Source organism: Mobula hypostoma, chromosome 7, assembly GCF_963921235.1.
Source record: "Mobula hypostoma chromosome 7, sMobHyp1.1, whole genome shotgun sequence".
NCBI lineage: Eukaryota > Metazoa > Chordata > Chondrichthyes > Myliobatiformes > Myliobatidae > Mobula > Mobula hypostoma.
Window position 1 is genome coordinate 110,853,794 of NC_086103.1, and position 19,072 is coordinate 110,872,865.

General features: G+C 39.2%; 1 protein-coding gene across 6 annotated transcripts in view; it reads left to right on the forward strand.

The window, feature by feature from the left end:
- The first annotated feature begins 3,104 nt into the window (after window positions 1–3,104).
- Window positions 3,105–19,072, forward strand: part of tpp2 (tripeptidyl peptidase 2) — a 142,453-nt gene continuing 126,485 nt past the window's right edge. For 4 of the 6 annotated variants that reach the window (XR_010018677.1, XM_063053767.1, XM_063053769.1 and 1 more), the window contains exons 1-3: window positions 3,105–3,488; window positions 12,471–12,599; window positions 16,864–16,959. Coding sequence is in view for 5 of the 6 variants with exons in the window: in XM_063053767.1 (XP_062909837.1) it covers window positions 3,327–3,488; window positions 12,471–12,599; window positions 16,864–16,959 (387 nt within the window). In the remaining variant the exon portion in view is untranslated. Of the gene's footprint in view, window positions 3,489–12,470; window positions 12,600–16,863; window positions 16,960–17,472; window positions 17,537–19,072 lie in introns of those variants that run through there. The other 2 variants (XM_063053772.1, XM_063053771.1) reach the window with 2 other exon arrangements.

The following is a 19,072-nucleotide window of genomic DNA, read 5'->3' on the forward strand; positions in this document are numbered from 1 at the left end:
CCTTCTGGATGATTGTGGGGGACATTAACCAGGCCATTTCTGACAAACTACAACCAACATGTCACCTTTGGAACCAGAGGTGCCAACATACTTGATCACTGTTACACCACCATCAAGAACACTTACCGTGCCATCCTAAACCTACGATATGGCAATTCCAATTGTCTGGCTGTACCTCTACTCCCGGCAAATGGGCAGAGACTAAAGCCTGTAGCACCAGTTGTGAGGACCATGAAGATACGGTCAAGAAGGTGGAGGAGCATTGATAGGACTGCTTTGAATTGGCGTACTGGACATTTTCCAGGGATTCATCATCAGGTCTTGATGAACATGCTCCAGTCATCAACAACTTTATCAAGACCAGTGTGGATGAGAGTATGCCTTTGAGAATATACTGAACATACCCAAAGCATGGTATGAAACATGAGATTTGTAGTCTGCTGAAGGCTAGATCCGTGGCATTCAAAATTCACAACCTTACAAGAAATCCAGGTTTAACTCACAGAAGGCTATTGTCAGAGCAAAAAGGAAATTCCATGTGAATTTATAGGCACAATTGGATGAACAACAGCTGTAGTAGGGTTTACGTGCTATTACTTCCTACAAGCCAGAACTTAACACCATAAATGGTGGTGAAGCTTAACTCCCCAATGAACTCAACACCTCTTTACACCTTTTATATACACTTTGAAATGGAGAATATCATGACACCTGTGCAAGTCTCCATAGTATCTGGCAACCCTACTATCTCGTCTTAGAAGCTGATTTGAGAACATCCTTTTCCTTCAAGAGGTTGAACCCTCACAAAGCATCAAAGCATCAGGTGAGGGTACCTGGCAAGATACTGAAAATCTGTGCTCACCAACTGGCTGAAGTGTTCAAGGGCATTTTCAACCTTTCACTGCTGAGGGATTTGTCCTGGACCCAGCAATTTGATGCAATTTGATGCAATCACAAAGTTGACGCTTTACAGGCTATATTTCATTAGGAGTTTGAGGAGATTTGGTCTGTTACCAAAGACTCTAGCAAATTTCTACAGAGGTAGCATCAAGACCATTCTGACTGGTGGCAACATCACCAGATGTGGAGACTTCTATGTTCAGAAGCAAAAAAGGCTACAGACTTTGTAGTCTTAGCCAGCACCATTATGAACGGTGGGGACTCAGGAAGTGGCTCCTCAAGATGGTGGCATCCATCACGATGGACCCCAACCATCTGGGGTATGCTTTCTTCTCTTTACTACCATCGGGGAGGAGGTACAGGAGCTGAAGACCCACTCTCAATGTTTTAAGAACAGCATCTTCCCTTCTGCCATCAGATTTCTGAATGGTCCACGAACACTACCTCGGTATTCCTCTTTTGAGGAAAGAAGCAGGGGAGTTGGGCTGAGGAAGGAAAAAAAACAATCAGCCATGACTAAATGGCAGAGCAGACTCGATGAGTCAGATGGCGTAATTCTACCCTTATGTCTTATGGCCTTTTGACCATTTATTTATTGTAAATTATAGTAATATGTATGTCCGGCACTGTGATGCTACCACAAAACAACAAATTTCATGGTGTATATCATTAATAATAAAGCTGAAGCTGATTATGTTTATTCTTTATTTTTTATTTGTGTAGCCTGTCTTGCTGGACATGTTCCACAACTTTATCATTAGGAATGTTTTACAGTAAAAATTTCAAACTGTTACTTATGTTATTTGGTCACGCTGTTTCAGAGATATTCCCTCCACATCTTCTCTGTTATTGAAAACCAACTTGCTTTCTCTCTTTCCGCCAAAGAAATAGTTAGTGTTATTATACATATTACTCTAATTCCAAGGCTCTTGGACCTAAGACACTAATTTTTCCACAGAATTCTGCCTGGCCTGCTGAGTATTTCTAGCATTCTCTGTTTTTATTTCAGATTTCCAGCATCTACAATTTTTTTAATCTCACTGAGATTTATAACAATTAGAGAGGACCTTTGTCCTCTGTTGGCAAGTTCAGCAATTAGAACTTGGTTGTTCGGGGTGATATTAAAAAGCATTTCATCAAAAAGAGTGGCAATTGGCCACACTGTCCCCAAAAAATCAGTTGTGGTTAGGTAAATTGAAAATTTCAAAATTGGCATTGATATGGATATTTATTCACCAAAATAAGAACTGTAGAGTTGGGACATGCAGAGTGATGGAATCATACAGTTGGAAACAGGCCAAGAATACATATGTAACATAAAATAGTCACATGTTAAAGATTCCTATTATTTTGTCATCGAAACACAGTATTGGAAATTCATTGCATTGGGGCCAAGTATTTCAGGCCACCAGGCTGTGAGGTCTACAGCTCTCCTGCTAATTTTAAAATGAAAATAACCATAGCTAAATACATCAAGGTGCATTTGTGAAATATTTATCACTGTAAAATTTCCTGGCACACCACCTCATCACCAGAACTTTCAAACAAGCACCAAGACCACCACACAGTGGCTTTAAGGCAGCTATGGTGGGAATAAAACACTATCATTTGTCTCCTTCTGGGATGTCAGGGTATAAAGGAGAATTCGATGGTCTTTGCTGAGGTCTATCCCACACAGAACTGGTCTCTGTGAGTTGATCACAATGAAAGATGCTCTTTGTTTTGCCTAAAACTTGCATGTTTTCTAGTACTGGGTGAAGTTATCAACCAAATCTGGCACATTGACACATCACACAGAGTCAAACATCAGCTGCCACTCCATGGGAAAAAGAGAAAATTAGGGCCCTCCTGCCCTTGTACTTTGAATGGCTAAAACATAGGTAAATACTTATTGAAATTATCATAATGTGAAAGGAAATTGATGTTATCCTGATAGGTCATAAATCTTGTAATCAATTGGAATCTGTTCTTTAACATGATCGGTGAGATATCAACATCCTGCCGTGAATTTTACGAATTAAAGTATATTTTAGGATATTTTTCATCTAGATTCAACTGAAAATTACAGAAACACACTATAATTTACCAAATATTCGAGACCGTTCGCAAAACGTCGGAAATATTAGTTCTCTGCTGAGCGCAGGTCTATTTCAGTCGTCCTTCACATTTTCTAAAGATAACATTTTGCTTGGTTATGACAGGATTAAACAGACCCATAACACATTTCTACGTCGCAACTTCTTGTTTCTAAGTGGCTACTTTTAATCACAGTTTTGAGTTTTAACTGGTCTGGGAGCATGTTACACAGTTGTTGTGACCTTCCTCAGTCTATTAGCGCGCAGGAATCGATACTACCCGGTGAGGACTGTGGTGGAACACGGCCCCGAGCTTGAATTGTGTGGGCGTCACTCCCACTGTGCTCGGTCATGGCTGCGTATCCGGACGACTCCTTCCCTTATCAGGGTCTTTTACCGAAGAAAGAGACCGGCGCCGCGTCTTTCCTCTCCCGATACCCAGAATACGATGGAAGGGGTATTCTCATTGCTATCTTGGACACGGGAGTGGACCCTGGTGCACAGGGACTCCAGGTAAGGCCGTACCCTGGATTGGAGGCCTTGCGAAGCCTCGGGCTCTCATACTCAGCTGCTCAGAAAGGGACATCTCTCGCATTGAACCTTCCTCAAATGCAGCTACTCTGCCAAAGCCACGTAGCCTTCCATATTTACTCACAAATTGCATATTTTGAACGGACCGATCGTTTATTTCATTCATTTAGTTAAAGCAGCTTTTTACTATTGCATTTTGTCTATTTCAGATAGCATCTGACTATTAATCCATTGTTATTAATTATTGTAGTTTTGAAGTGGCTAACATTGTGATTCAGGCAGCTTTCGTTTTTTTTATTTTACTCTTCTCACTAATGACCGTGGTTGAGTAATTATATTTGCACTGTTAATAATGGACAGCAGCAGGATCCAGATTTAGTTACCTGACTTTGGTTACATGCTATTTTGTAATAACTTTCTGATTTCCCCACCAATTCCATTTACAATTAAAGTTAATTGTCTCAGATAGAAGCAGATTGTAGAAATTTCAATTACTTTGCCTTTTTCAGCAAAATAAAACTGGAAAATAAATTTATTTTTAAAACCCACTTTCAAGTGAAAGTCTACAAAGCTAATGAACGTCATTAACACAGAGATTCTGCAGATGCTGGAAATATTGAGCAACACAAAATGCTGGAGGATCTGAGCAAGCTAGGTAGTATTGATGGAGAGGAATAAACAGTCAATGTTACAGGCCTGGAACCTTCAGCAAGAGTGGAAAGATATGGGGCTGACTTCCCTCCTCCCGTAGTCTCATCTATAACCTGCTAGCTTGTGCTCCTTGCTTCCCCGCTGTCCCCCCCCCCCACCTTCTTTTGCTGGCTTCTGCCCCCTTCCTTTCTGGTTACGATGAAGTTTCTCAGCCCGAAATGTGGGCTGTTTATTCCCTTCTATAGATGCTGCCTGACCCGCTGAGTTCCTCCAGCATATTGTGTGTGTTGCTTACAGTTTCCAGCATCTGCAGAATCTATTGTGTTTATGAAAAATAAATGAATTTCAAGTAAAATCTTTGTGAGCATGTACTGTAAAACAATTTAATGTCTGCATCTGTGCTGACATTCAAGTACTGAACTAGCAGACGACATTTTGGAAAATAAATCTTATTATTTGGTTTACCAACACTTCATCTGGATAAATATAAAAATCGTATTTCCCTTTGTAGATAGGTGAAGAATGTTATGTAAGCAGAAGCAATTTGGAACTCACTGCTTGATCACATTTAAAAATGGTCTAAGAACACTGAGGCTGTCTACAAGAAGGGTCAGAGCCGTCTCTATTTCCTGAGGAGACTGAGGTCCTTTAACATCTGCTGGACGATGCTGAGGATGTTCTATGAGTCTGTGGTGGCCAGTGCTATCACGTTTGCTGTTGTGTGCTGGGGCAGCAGGCTGAGGGTAGCAGACACTAACAGAATCAACAAACTCATTCGTAGGGCCAGTGACGTTGTAGGAATGGAACTGGACTCTCTCACTGTGGTGTCTGAAAAAAGGATGCTGTCTAAGTTGCATGCCATCTTGGTCAATGTCTCCCATCCACTACATAATGTACTGGGTGGGCACAGGAGTACATTCAGCCAGAGACTCATTCCACCGAGATGCAGCACAGAGCGTCATAGGAAGTCATTCCTGCCTGTGGCCATCAAATTTTACAACTCCTCCCTTGGAGGGTCAGACACTCTGAGCCGATGGGCTGGCCCTGGATTTATTTCATAATTTACTGGCATAATTTACATATTACTATTTAACTATTTATGGTTCTATTACTATTATTTATGGTGCAACTGTAACGAAAACCAATTTCCCCTGGGATCAATAAAGTTTGACTACTATGACTACTACTACTAATACCTGGAAATGTATTCAAAGAACAAAAATCGCAGGGATGGAGAGCTGGAAAGCAGAAAACGAAACTTAGATCTTCTGTGACTGACGTAACCACATTAATTTGTTTTTCAGTACATGCTTACTATTTACAATTTTTTTTCACTTTTAACATTAGTTTTATTTTCAAGTGCGATTGTAAGCATTAATTATTCAGTTGTTTTTTTTCAGTTTCCTTTTCTATGAAATTCATATTTAAAAATACTGGATTGCACAGGGAGGTAAATCTGAAGATGGGCAAAATTCTTAACATTTTCAGTGTCACTTTTTAGTTAATGTTTTGCTCTACTTTAGCTTCAGTGATAAGAAATGACCTAGTAAACTTGTTTTCGTATGTTATTTTTGAAATCAAGTTTATGCTCAAATGATAATAACCTGTTCAGAAAAATAGCAGACATCCCACCTCTCCTGGAAGTTCCGGGAGTCTCCTGCATATTAATAGCAGCTCCCTCACACCGGCAAATTATATACAATATCCCGGAAATGAGAGGGAGCGGGAGCAAGAGTGGGAGCAAGAGCGAGCATCATGATTGGTCTCTCTTCGTGCTAAGTAGACCTATCAGTTTTCTCTGTGGGCGGGCTTTACCGTCAACCTCCATCTCTCCATCAGTTCAATTTCGTGCCCTGCACCGCCATGGCAAAGTGTTTCAAAAAAAAGAAAATATCAAACGCACTTCACCCCAGACTACACTAAAGTATACTCCTGCCTAATAGGGGTCAAAAATAATGACAGTGTTGCTCACTGCACTGTTTGCAACAGTGACTTTTTTGTTGCCCATGGTGAGTTAAGACTGTAAAAGACATGTTGTGGTGAGTTTAACAGGTGTCGTTCGTTCATTAGCATAGCTAACGTTATTTAAACTAGCTGGCTAGCTGCCAAGGAGCTACTCTATTGACGTCCTTCATGATGAGGCCCTGTAGACTTGCTTAAAGTTGTAATAGAATTAAAAAAACAACCCTATTATAAGTACATATTTTAATGTCACATTTTCTGCATATACCCAGTTTACAGATTACAGATTGGTTTACAGATTAGACAAAATCACTAAACAAAGTATCACATAAGATAATATAATAAGGATACACCTTAGGCTTTTATTTCTTTTAGGGACCACAACATATTAGGGAGGCTAATTGCAGGGAAGGCTGCTCAAGTATTTCACAGTTCTTTTCAGCAGAGCCACGTCACAGTACAAGGAAAGTTTGCAAAAGAAGTAGAAAAGCTATTTGCATTAGCATTGAGTTTGCCAACAAAATACTCAACAAGGAATATATATATATAAAAGTGTGTGTGTGTAAATAGTTTCAATATGTGTCAAATAAATTGTTGTGTTCCTTCATAATCAAATGTCCCGTATACATGCGCCTTTGGAGGTCGATGGGGGGGGGCGGGGGAGGGATATGGGGTTGCGGGGGGTCGGGGGTGCTCCTTCCCTGAAATAGTGGTGCTATTTCGCTGAAATTAGTTTTTGCAGGGTGGGATGTCTGAGAAAGAGAACTGATTTTTTTGTGTGTGATTTTCTGTTACATGCATTTAAATGGTAGGTGACGTATGCCATAAATTAAAACTGTTTCAAGCACTGAGGATATATAAACCTCATGGTCCTTTTCTGTGCAGGTATCTGTGCTTCTTCTATGCAGCTACAAAATGCTCAATCACTCTTCTTGGTAGCTGTAGTCTTGTGCAGAAAAGGGTCTGAATATCAAAAAATTTACTGAACTACTGGTGGTGTATCTGTTTCTTGGTGGATCTGTATAACCAGGGTCATTGGTACTGAGATTTGAAGTGGAAATGTTTGTGCTTGAAGAGTGAAACATGAGCACTTTATCTGTTGTTTGCTGCATGAGAAGGGAGGGCTTTGATCACTTAGGATTGCAAATTGCATGAGTCCTTGAAGAAGCATTGACATCAGATTTAGGCCCTTCATAACTCTGTATGCCTTAATTAATTCCCTGTATACTTTTCCTGTGCCGCCTTCAGGTGAAATCACATCTTTTCTGTCCTGGTGACCAACAATTTTTTTTACAATAGTCAAGCGTATTCGTCATAGCCTCCCTGCTTTTGAAATCTATTCCTTTAACATACAGTCCAGGTCTCCTCGCTTCTCCACACTTCTCCATATCCTCCTATTCCCTGGTCTTGTTGCACTTTTTATAATGCTATAGTTCACACTTTCTGTGTTAAATTCCACCCGTTCCTTACCTATACGACTGATCACTCCATCTATATCATCTTGCAGTCTAACACTTTCCATGCAATCAACCACATTGCTAATATATGAATCATCCACAAAATTCTTTCACATTTTCTCTACGTTTAAGTCTAAAGCATTAACATCCGGTGCTGATTGAGTGTTGAGTCCTGTGGAATCTACGAGTCACCTGTGGTCACAAAAGCACTTGTCAGCTGTATTAATCTTTGTTTCCTGCCAATGAGTCAACTTTGGATTCAGTGTGATTTCTTCTCATGGATTCTGTGGAATTTTACTTTTTTACCAGCTCACTAAAATCCATGGAAAATGCATGAAATAAATTGTTTTATTAACCTCTCTTGTTACTGTTTCAAAAACAAAAATCACTAGTCCTGATTTTCACTTAATAAATCCAGTTTGACTAATCTGTGCTTTTCTAAACAGAGGTTTATATTGTTATTCATTAGATTTGATTCCTATAATCTGCCCACTGTTGAATTTATGGATCTTAATTCAAAGTTCAAGGTACATTTATTATCAAAGTATGTATGTTATACAGCCTTGAGATTCATCTCCTAACAGGCAGCCACAAAACAAAGAAATGCAAAAGAACCCATTAAAAAAAAGACAACGCCCAATGTTCAGAGAAAAAATAAACATGCAGACAATAAATGCAAGCAAATAGTGTTCTGAACTGAAGTCCACAAAGAGAGTCCTTCCACCACCCCTTAGTTCAGTGTAGAGCGGAGCAGCAAGCCCATCCATACCTCCAGCCCCGACACCTGCCCTTTTCAATCTGGTCCGGCACCTAAATCATCCAGATATCGGGTTCAGTTACTTCTATATGCTCTTGAGCTTGGACCCCACAACCTCGATTCAACCTGGCACTTAAATTGTCATTGGGTTCAGTCACTTCAGCATGGTCTGGATCCCGGACTCCACCAACTCAATTCAACCGGTACCCAACCTTTCCAATTTGGCCTGGCGCTTAAATTGATTACACCTCAGGTCTTTCTCACTCGCAGTGATGGGCTCACTGCCTTGCCTTACTCCTGTTCTGCCACATCAAGTTGCCTCCCAAGTCCAAAGGAAAGTTGTAGGCAATTGTTTGAGATGAGAAGATGGCACAGGAAAAGAGGGATTAGCAAAGTATTTAGTTGTTTTCTTTGTTTCATTTGCCATCAGCCAGAAGTCGTCGAGATTTACCAAACTGGAAGTTTACTTAAATGATTGTATTTTCTCCCTTTTTAAAAGGCAGTACAACATCAGTATTCCTCCAGTACTCTGGGACTGCTCATGTAGCTGCGGAGGATCGAGAAATGATGGTTGATGCCTCTGCAATTTCATTACTCAGTTGTAACAGCCAGGCGTATGTAAAATGGACCTGACAGTCTATCCATATTTTTTCTACGTTTATTCCATCTAATATTTAGTCATCTTCTTTCTCAACTATGATGCCAGCTTTGTATCCTTTTATTCCGAAGACAAAAGCAAAGTGTCCATTGAGAACATTACCCACTTCTTCTGCCACCTAGTTTACCCTTGTGTCCCCTAATAATTCCTGCTCTTTCCTTCATAATATTCTTGTGTTTTTCAAACATATGTCTGTGCTGGTTGTGTAGTGGTATCTGCACGTGGACTTCAGACAAGAGGTCCCAAGTTCGAATCTGGCCAGCTACTTGCATGCTTTTGATCCGTACTGGGTTGAGTGTCGAGCTAGCAACTTGTCTTGTTAAATAGACAAGCTCTAAAGAATGGCAAGGTTGTCATCTGATGTGCCAGACAAGGTGCGGGGAAGAATATTTTTCAAACATATAAATTACCTTGAATTTTTTTATTTCTCATGACCCTCTTTCGATACTGCATCAGAATTTCTGCTGCATCAAGTTCTCAGAGAAATATTTTTTAAGCTAATATTACCCTTAGTAAACCTTGTCATCCCCGAGCTCTTGCTTTTTCTGAACATACTTACTTTGAATTTCTCCTTTTGAAGGTCTTCTAATGCTCTAACAGTAATTTATCTTCAAATCGCTGCTCCCAATCAACTTGTTGCAACAATGCTCTTTAGCCTGGGAAACTGCAACCCCCTCTCTGCAATCTTATTTTTGTACTTTTTCTATCAAATCTAACCGTAGTTTTTAAGAGTTTGCACATTTGATTTTTAATCCTTGTTTGTGCTTTTGGTTAATAATTTCTTGTCAAAGCAACGTAAAACTGATTTCCATTAGAATTCTTTTAGAACTAATAATGGAATTACACTTTTTGACGTGACCTTGTTGCAAAAGCTATTAATATTTTTACAGGTTGATAGCATATTAAACCATTCTTGGTCCCTGAAGCTATTTGTTTCTTCTTTCTAGGAAGTTAGCAAGTGAAGAAATAGATACTGGCATCTAGCTATATTTTGTTGATGTGCATATTTTGTGGTGGTGCTACAGGGGAAGAAATTTTTGGAGCTGTGGCAGCAATTTTTGTGTTTTTCTTAGTTTCGGATAAAGTACCAGAGTACCAAAGAGTGGCTAATGTTTTGCCCTTATTTTAAAAAGTCCTATAAAGCCAATCCATGGTAGCTAGAAGCTGGCAAGCCTCACGTCAATGATAAGCACAATCCATGCTAGATAGAAGCTGGTGAGCCTCATGACAGTTACTGGAAGTGTTTTGGAGAGACCCAATTTACAGGCATTTGGAAAGGAAAGGGCAAATTGGATGCAACATGCCTCGGTGGAATTGTATTGGTGCTGGGTCCCCTACTGTCTGTCATAGAAATGATTTGGATGAAAATGCTGGTGGCATGATTGATCAGTTTACGGATGACACAAATGTTGGTGTGGTGGACGTTCGAGAAAGTTGTCCTATTACAGCAGGATCAAGATCAGCTAGGAATGTGGGTGAAGGAATGGCAAATGAAATTTAACTCAAATCAGTAGAAAGTGAAGCAATTTGGGAGGTTAAATCAGGGCAGGACCTGCGGAGTAAATGATCGGGCCCCAGGGTGCAGAACACACGGACCAAGGGGTACAAGTACATAGTTCCAGATAGTCACAACAAGGTGGTGTTGAAGATGCTTGGCTTGCATGTGTCTCTTGTAAAGAAGCTGGGAGGTGACCTTATAGAGGTTTGTAAAATCAAGCCGGCATTGATCAAGTGATTGGTCATAGTCTCTTTCTAGGATAGAAGAATCTAAAACTTGAAGCTTAAAACTTAAACGTTTAAGGTGTGAGAAGAGAGATTTAAAGGGGAGCTGAGGGGTAGTTTTTCACACAGATGATGGGTATATGGAAGTGGCACAGCCAAGTGCAAATCCAGTGGTTAGACATTTGCCAAATGCAGGCAAGTGGGAGTTGCTGAGGAAGGCATCTTGGTCGCGTGGATGAGTTAGGCCAAAGAGCCTGATTCTACACTGCATTGCTCTTTGACTATGACTCAAATTATAAAGAGCTTGAGCCTTTCAGTCAACTTGCCATTGTGGCATAAGATTGGTGATCAGAATTCAGTTCAAGCAGATTTATGATAAATACGGTAGGAGAGGGCAAACAGACAAAAAGGAAAAAATCTAATAAGGAATCACAATTAGACTAGATGAAATCATAAGACTTGGGACGAATATTAGGCCATTCAGCACATAGTCTGCTCAAGAAAAGTTGTATTTATTCATCAAGCTTTTCTGCAATTTATAAAATTGATTTCAGTAACAGAGCACTGCTCTTTCTCGAGATCTAGACTGTCACCGCTGGCTGCTCATAAAATTTGATATGTATCTGTCAGGACTGAAATAATCACAAGGTTGTGGTATGAACTGATGTGAATTAATTATGCATATGGTTTTGGCATGAATTTTCATATATTGTTCAATTTTGCCCCCTTATGTTTTACTGTTTCTTCTTCAGCGTGGCTAATCCCAATGAAATGAGCTGTGTAATTTTTCAAAGCATGTTAAGCTTAAGTGAGTGGGCCAAGGTCTGGCAGATGGAATACAACATTGGTAAATGCGAGATCGTTCACTTTGGAAGGAAGAATACAAGAGCAGATTATTTAAATGGTGAAAGATTGCAGCATGCTGTTGTACAGAGGGACTTGGGAGTTCTTGTGCATGAATTGCAAAAAGTTGGCTTGCAGGTAGAACAGATTATTAAGAAGGCAAATGGAATGTTGGCCTTCATTGCTAGAGGGATTGAATTCAAGAACAGGGAGGTCATGCTGCAACTATACAGGGTACTGGTGAGGCCGCACCTGGAGTACTGTATGCAGTTCTGGTCTCCATACTTGAGGAAGGATATACTGGCTTTGCAGTGCAGAGGAGGTTCACCAGGTTGATTCCAGAGATGAAGGGGTTTACCTATGAGGAGAGATTGAATTGCCTCGGACTATACTTTCTGGAATTCAGAACAACGAGAGGGGATCTTATAGAAACATACAAAATTTTGAAAGGGATAGATAAAATAGAAGAAGGAAAGTTGTTTCCATTGGTAGGTGAGACTAGAACTAGGGGACATTGCCTCAAGATTCAGGAAAGAAGATTTAGGACGGAGATGAGGAGAAACTGTTTTTCCCAGAGAGTATTAAATATGTGGAATTCACTGTCCAGGGAAGCAGTTGAGGCTTCCTCACTAAATATATTTAAGATACAGTTAGATAGATTTTTACATAGTAGGGGAATTAAGCGTTATGGGGAAAAGGCCGGTAGATGGAGCTGAGTTTACGGACAGATCAGCCATGATCTTATTGAATGGCGGGGCAGGCTCAATGGGCCGGCTGGCCAACTCCTGCTCCTATTTCTTATGTTCTTATGTTTCATTTTGCCTGAAAATAGATACAATAGTCAATAACGTGGCTTTCCTCAGGATTATAATTAGCTGTGGTGTTGGTAAAATGAATGTAAACTTCCTTTGCAGGTCACAAGTGATGGAAAGCCAAAAATAATTGACATTATAGATACTACAGGAAGTGGAGATGTGAACACATCAACCATCGTGGAGCCAAAAGATGGGAAAATTACTGGCTTTTCAGGAAAAACCCTTGAGGTAATTATAGACCATATTTTGAAAAGTTTGTAATTTATGTGCCATTTTTATTTACCATGAAAGTTCTGGACAAAGCTTTAGATTTTGCTGTTATATTTGTAGCATGAATCACATAGTTGGTCAAAACTAAACATAAGGTCATAGAATTTTAACTGTAAAGTGTGGCCAGCAATACAAAAAGGCATTACCTAGTTTAAAGAAAACGTTACTAGGAATTGCCACCATCAGTAAAGTTATCCACATTCTAATACTGATTTAATGACTGTTTGCTAATAACATCCACTATTTTGTCTTTGAGATGGCTTTTATATTTATGTATTTATGGATAGCATCTGTTAGTCTTGCGAGACCATGGATCTGCACCTGGAAAGGCTTGCTTCAGTCTATCCAGGGCACAGGCCAGGGCAAGGTTGTATGGAAGATCGGCAGCTGTCCATGCAGCAAGTCTCCTCTCTCCAGCCACCGATGTTGTCCAAGGGAAGGGCAAGGGCCGAGACAGTTTGGCACCAGTGACGTCGCAGGAGTTGCCAGGGTGAGGTTGAAAGCAACGTCAGACTGCCTTAGGGACTCCAGCTCCGGATTTGTCCTCTGGGTTTAATCCCGAAGCCTTTCCCATAAGTGGGCATGGCCGCAAGGTAGCGGAGGTTTGAAATCAGAGTTTTACCTCTCTTAGATGGACTGCCTTCCCAGACTGATGAGCTCCATCTACCCAAAGCACTGGTTTTAAGGCACCAGGACCCGCCTTCGCCCCTTCTCCTGTCAGTAGAAACAGTTCCGCCGGGCTTGGAGGCCAAGCCACACGAGAAGGCCAGGAGTTGGACCTGGTTGTCAGAGGCTATTTGAGGTGCATGCCGTGAGGAGCACTTTTAGGTAGTGGGAGCTTGTCCCCACTCTCACTGCTCGGCTTGACAACCTTTAGGACCTGTAATATTATAAAAGCATTCAAGTATAACTTTTGTCATTATTTAATGCCAGAATTTAACTGGCATAATTTTCTGTATATTGAGATCTTTCAATTGATTAGATTTTGGTTACCCACAGACTAGAAAGCGTAGTTAAAAATGTTCATTATTTATGATAAATCTCTTTTTCAACTATTCATAAATTCGTTAGGGTTAGCTAACTTGAACATTTATTAAAGCACTCATTTTTAAATTATCTTGTGTTGCAGATTTTCAGCTGCACTGGAAACTTCAATTAAGTAAAACTCAAACAGGTGCTATTGCACTTGACTAGCTGATTATGGACATACCTTTGTGTCTTGTGCTTGTTTCCCTGAGTTTTGCTTGGGTTCAGATGCCCAAAGCCATGGGAACCTTTTTTTCTGCTATTCATATCCTGGTTCCATTGATTATACCCATGCTTTTTTTATAGATCTCAAACTTGTTTAATCATTGTGCTTATCGGTTGTTAAGTATTCTGTACAGTACACTTTAAATAATTCTTTCCAGTGTATATTAATAAGTTTGGTAAATTCCAATGTAGTTGCACAAAAGCTTGCTATGTGCATAATATCAATTCATTTCAAAGAAAGTAATTTATTTGTCTGAAAATTCTTTATAATTTTGAGATTAAAGAATAATAATTCTAGTCAGTACTTGTTTCCTGATTTATCTGCTTATTTTCTTCCTTTTCATAACCAAGCATTTATTAACTGTTATTAAGGAAAGGACAGCAACCAATTTTCACAAAGAATTTTATTACTTTTGGATATGGTACAGATTTTGGCCAGGTTACTGTAGGAGCCCCTGTCATGGAATTCATTCAATGAGTGCTTTGATTTTGTTTTTGCATACACCATGAAGTATTATAACATATTAAATAAATAGCACCTAAAACTGCAATTCTGCATTGGAGTATCAACCTACTGCATACATCTATTCAACTTGATGGAGTGACCCACAGTCTTGTATTTTAGAAATTAGAGATCTTCCTTGTGCTATAAAGGCATCCATTAGTCTTGCGAGACCATGGATCTGCGCCTGGAAAATCTTCACTCTCCAGGGCATAGGGGGCATAGGCCTGAGCAAGGTTGTATGGAAGACCAGCAGTTTTCCCATGCTGCAAGTTTCCCCTCTCCACGACACCAATGTTGTCCAAGGGAAGGGCATTAGGACCCATACAGCTTGGCACCAGTGTCATCGCAGAGCAATGTGTGATTAAGTGCCTTGCTCAAGGACACAACACATTCCCTCGGCTGGGGCTCGAACTCATGACCTTCAGGTCGCTAGTCCAATGCCTTAACCACTTGGCCATGTGCCTTGTGCTATGGGTAGATATAGTACCTGACTTGTTTGTTGGTCATATAGTGTATTATGTAGTGCTATTTAATAGCTTCTGTTTTAGTAGATTAATTTGATTGCAGAATTTTGTTTTAGTGGGAAAAGAATAGAATTTCAATGCCAAAATAAGGGTATGCTTCAAAATAAAGGTAACAAAATTGTATGCTTCGCAATGACTCCAAATTATGTTTAATGAAGCTCTTGGCTTCATTAAGTGTATAAGTAGAATTTCAATTTTGCGCAGTGTACACAGTTTCTGATGCATTCAGTCGACTGCTCTGATGCTTTTTAAGGATCTCTTAATGAGTACACAGTACTATGTTTTAATGATTTTTACAAAATAATGGACAAATCTCAGCTTCATTAAAGTAAAAAATATGTTTTTAAATAATGTGTGCATTACAGATAAGTATCATAATTATAAATTTAAAATCTATTAATTTTGGCTAGATAGAAATTAGGACCAGAGAGAGGGTTGAAAAAATTTTTGGCCAATGTTCAGTTTTAACTATCATTTCATTTCCTGTTTCTGTTATTAGAAAAGGTATTACAAGTACACTTGTATATGTAAGGTTAGATGTGGGGCTGAAATAAACCAGACAGTTTTGGGTGGTGAACAGGACAGGTTAAGACCATCCATGTTCAAGTTAATGCTAGTTTAATTTTCAGAGACATACAATAAGTAAATATTGAAGGCATTATAATATGATTTTTACAAATTAATGGACAAATCTCAGCTTTATTAAAGTAAAAAATAAGTTTTAAACTAATGTATGTGTTATAGATAAGTATCATAATTCAGCCCCTTGGCATGAACATTGAATTCTCCAACTTCCGGTAATTCCCTCCCCCTCCCTTCCCCCATCCCAGTTTCACTCTGCCCCCCCCCCAGCTGCCTGTCACCTCCCTTGTGGTTCCGCCTCCTTCTACTACCCATTGTGGTTTCCCCTATTCCTTCTTCACCTTTCCTGCCTATCCCCTCCCTGCCTCCCTTCCCCCACCCCTTTATCTTTCCCCTTACTGGTTTTTCACCTGGCACCTACCAGCCTTCTCCTTCCCATCCTCCCCCCACCTTCTTTATAGGGCCTCTGCCCCTTCCCTCTTCAGTCCTGATGAAGGGTTCCGGCCCAAAATGTTGACTGATCATTTTCACAGATGCTGCCCGACCTACTGAGTTCCTCCAGTGTGTTGTGTGTGTTGCTTTGACCCCAGCATCTGCAGAGTATTTTGTGATTATAATATCACATCTGTGTTTAGCTGACTATTTGGAAAGGTCTATGCTCTTCGCAGCTCTTTCTCCAGAGATTTAATCTTCAAATCAACTATTTGCTTCCAGGAAGATTCTAAGCACTTTGTCACTTCATTAGGAGCACGTGGAGGCCAAGTACAAACAGCAGAAGGAGAGAGGAATAACCTTGCTAATCTATCCACTTGTTGCAGAGTCCCTCTCCTGGATCTATCACTTTTCTGCTTTACTCACATGAATCTTTCCTATAGTATATCTGGCCTCTTCCAGTCATTCCCGCTTTTCCTATTAAGTTCAATTAGATGAACTTAATATGAGAATAAGAAAGCTATCTCACTGTGCCTAATACCTCAAGATGCAGTAATATTATTCAGTCCATTTATATTTGCATTTTAGCTGCTTGTACTTATTTTCTACTTAATAACTCTTCATTGAGTGATTTCCAAAAAGCAAATTTTAAAAATTGGTGGTAAAATACTTAAGAATTAAATAAAGCACAAAAGAGCCAATACAATTTTTCTAATAAACCTTGCTACTGTGCAAATGATTACACCATTTCCCTACATTGTTTTAACCATATTCAGATTTAGTTCATTGGATTTTAGTGTGTAAAAAGCAATATTAAAGAGAAGAAGATAAGTAGAATCTTTCCTCATTCCTACTAAATATATATCTGATGATTTTAGTGTTGCATATTAAGCAATATTCATCTTCATGCATAATTTTCTTTTTAAAGATTCCTGAAAGTTGGATAAATCCATCAGGAAAATATCATGTTGGTCTCAAAAATGGGTATGATATTTTCCCTAAAGCACTTAGGGAAAGAATACAGGTAAGACTACGGTATGCATTATTAAAAATTGTTTAATATATATTTGATGCATTTTAACAGGTTATTTATTCTTTTTTCATTTAGTGAAAGGTGAAGGGTAATTGAAAAGAATGTACTCTGTACTGTAAACATAGAAAATCTACAGCACAATAAAGGCCCTACGGTCCACAAAGCTGTGCGGAATATGTCCTTACCTTAGAAATTACGTAGGGTTACCCATAGCCCTCTGTTTTTCTGAGCTCCAGGTACCTGTCCAGGAGTCTCTTAAAAGACCCTATCGTCTCCACCTCCACCACCGTCGCCAGCAGCCCATTCCACGCATTCACCACTCTCTGCGTAAAAGAGCTAATCTTTGTGTTTATTTATTATTTTTCTTTTGTACTTGCAGTTTGTTGTGTGCAGTTTTTCATTGTGTTTCTTAGATTTACTGTGTATGCCCACAGGAAAGTTAATCTCAGGATTTTATATGATGACATCAACTTTAATAATAAATTTACTTTGATCTTTGAAAAGGCAAAAGGAAAATAAAAAGTCACTTCAGGAAATGCTGCAGAGTCATCCAAAAATATCTTAAATGGTGAGCACAAACATCAATATGCATCATTACCTCAACCCAATCCAACAAATCACCAAATTGCATTTCTCTTCTTTCCACTTCTCCAATTTCATACTGTAACTCAAACATTTAAACAGCCCACTTAAATGTTTAATATCCTTCTAGAACTATCTATAATGCATTGACACAGCTGTACGGAGGTTATAGTTGGACAAATTTTATCCTGAGATTCCCTGAGACTAAGCTAATAAAATTTGTTTGCTATTTAATATATTTACAATATCGGAATTATCAATTCAGATTATGGATTGAAAATTTCAGAGGAAGTCAAATGAACAACCATCTTATAGAAACCGATTAAGTTTCTGTTAAATCCAATCTGCATGCAGATTAAAGAGTTGAAACCAATTCAACATTATTAATATATTTTAAACAAGGTGACAACTTAGTTATAGAAAGAGAAATAATGCCAAGTATTCAAATTCTAAAGAATGGAAGTAAAATCGAATTAAAATTACCAATATTAACAGTGAATCTGCTCAAGGAATATTGATTGGTATCCTTATAATTAGAGACAAAGGGTGTATTTCAATAAGAATACTCTGCCTGTAATACCAATTCGGATTTGGATATCCAGTCTGTGGACTACCAGCTGCAGAATGCCCAATTTTGTACATGTTTTAATTTTTTAAAATTTGAGATACAGCGTGGAATAGGCCTGTCTGGCCCTTTGAGCTGTGCCACCCAGAACCCCTGGCTTAACCCAAACCTAATCATGAGACAATTTACAATGACCATTAACCCACCCCAACTCGTACATCGTTGGATTGTGGGAGGAAACCCACGTGGTCACAGGGAGAATGTACAACTTCCTTACAGGCAGTGTAGGTTTGGAAATGGAACATTTATTAAGTACTGGGTAAATATTATTCATTCTGTACTTGCCAGTGAACCCAAGTATCAAAGAGATAAGTAGTCAGCTTTTAAGTGTTTTCCTTTTGGTTTGCCATACACATCGTATACCAACATTAACATGTCTAAGACTAACAAACCTGTTCAAAAATGCATTGCCAAAAGCATTAAGGTTCCAAAATGGTTTTTTCTTTTTGGATCCACCACAAAAGCATTTCCTGGAATCACACCTTCCACATCGCCATTCATTACAGCAATGAAACAGTCAGTTGTTGGTTCAGGCCCAATTCTCATTCCAGGGAAGTCTTGTTCCAGAAGGTATCTGATGAAGGTGGTCTAGTTTCATTTATCTAGTATTCATTCATTTAAAATTCTCATGCATATGAAAAAAACTTCCATAAATATTAATCAATTTCATAAATTTTTCTCAAAAATGTAAGTTTAATTGAACCTTGAAGGTTTCTTGTGCTGATCCTATCAGTCTACAGCAGAGCAGTCCACTCTCAGTCCCTTCTTTGCTTTAAAAGTTGGGTTGGTACCACTGTGTTTCAGAAACTGTGTATTTCTCCCATGTATGCACTATCTTGGATAAGAATATCCAAGTTGAGTGTTTTGAGATGTGTGGAAGGTTTTTAAGTTGATTTA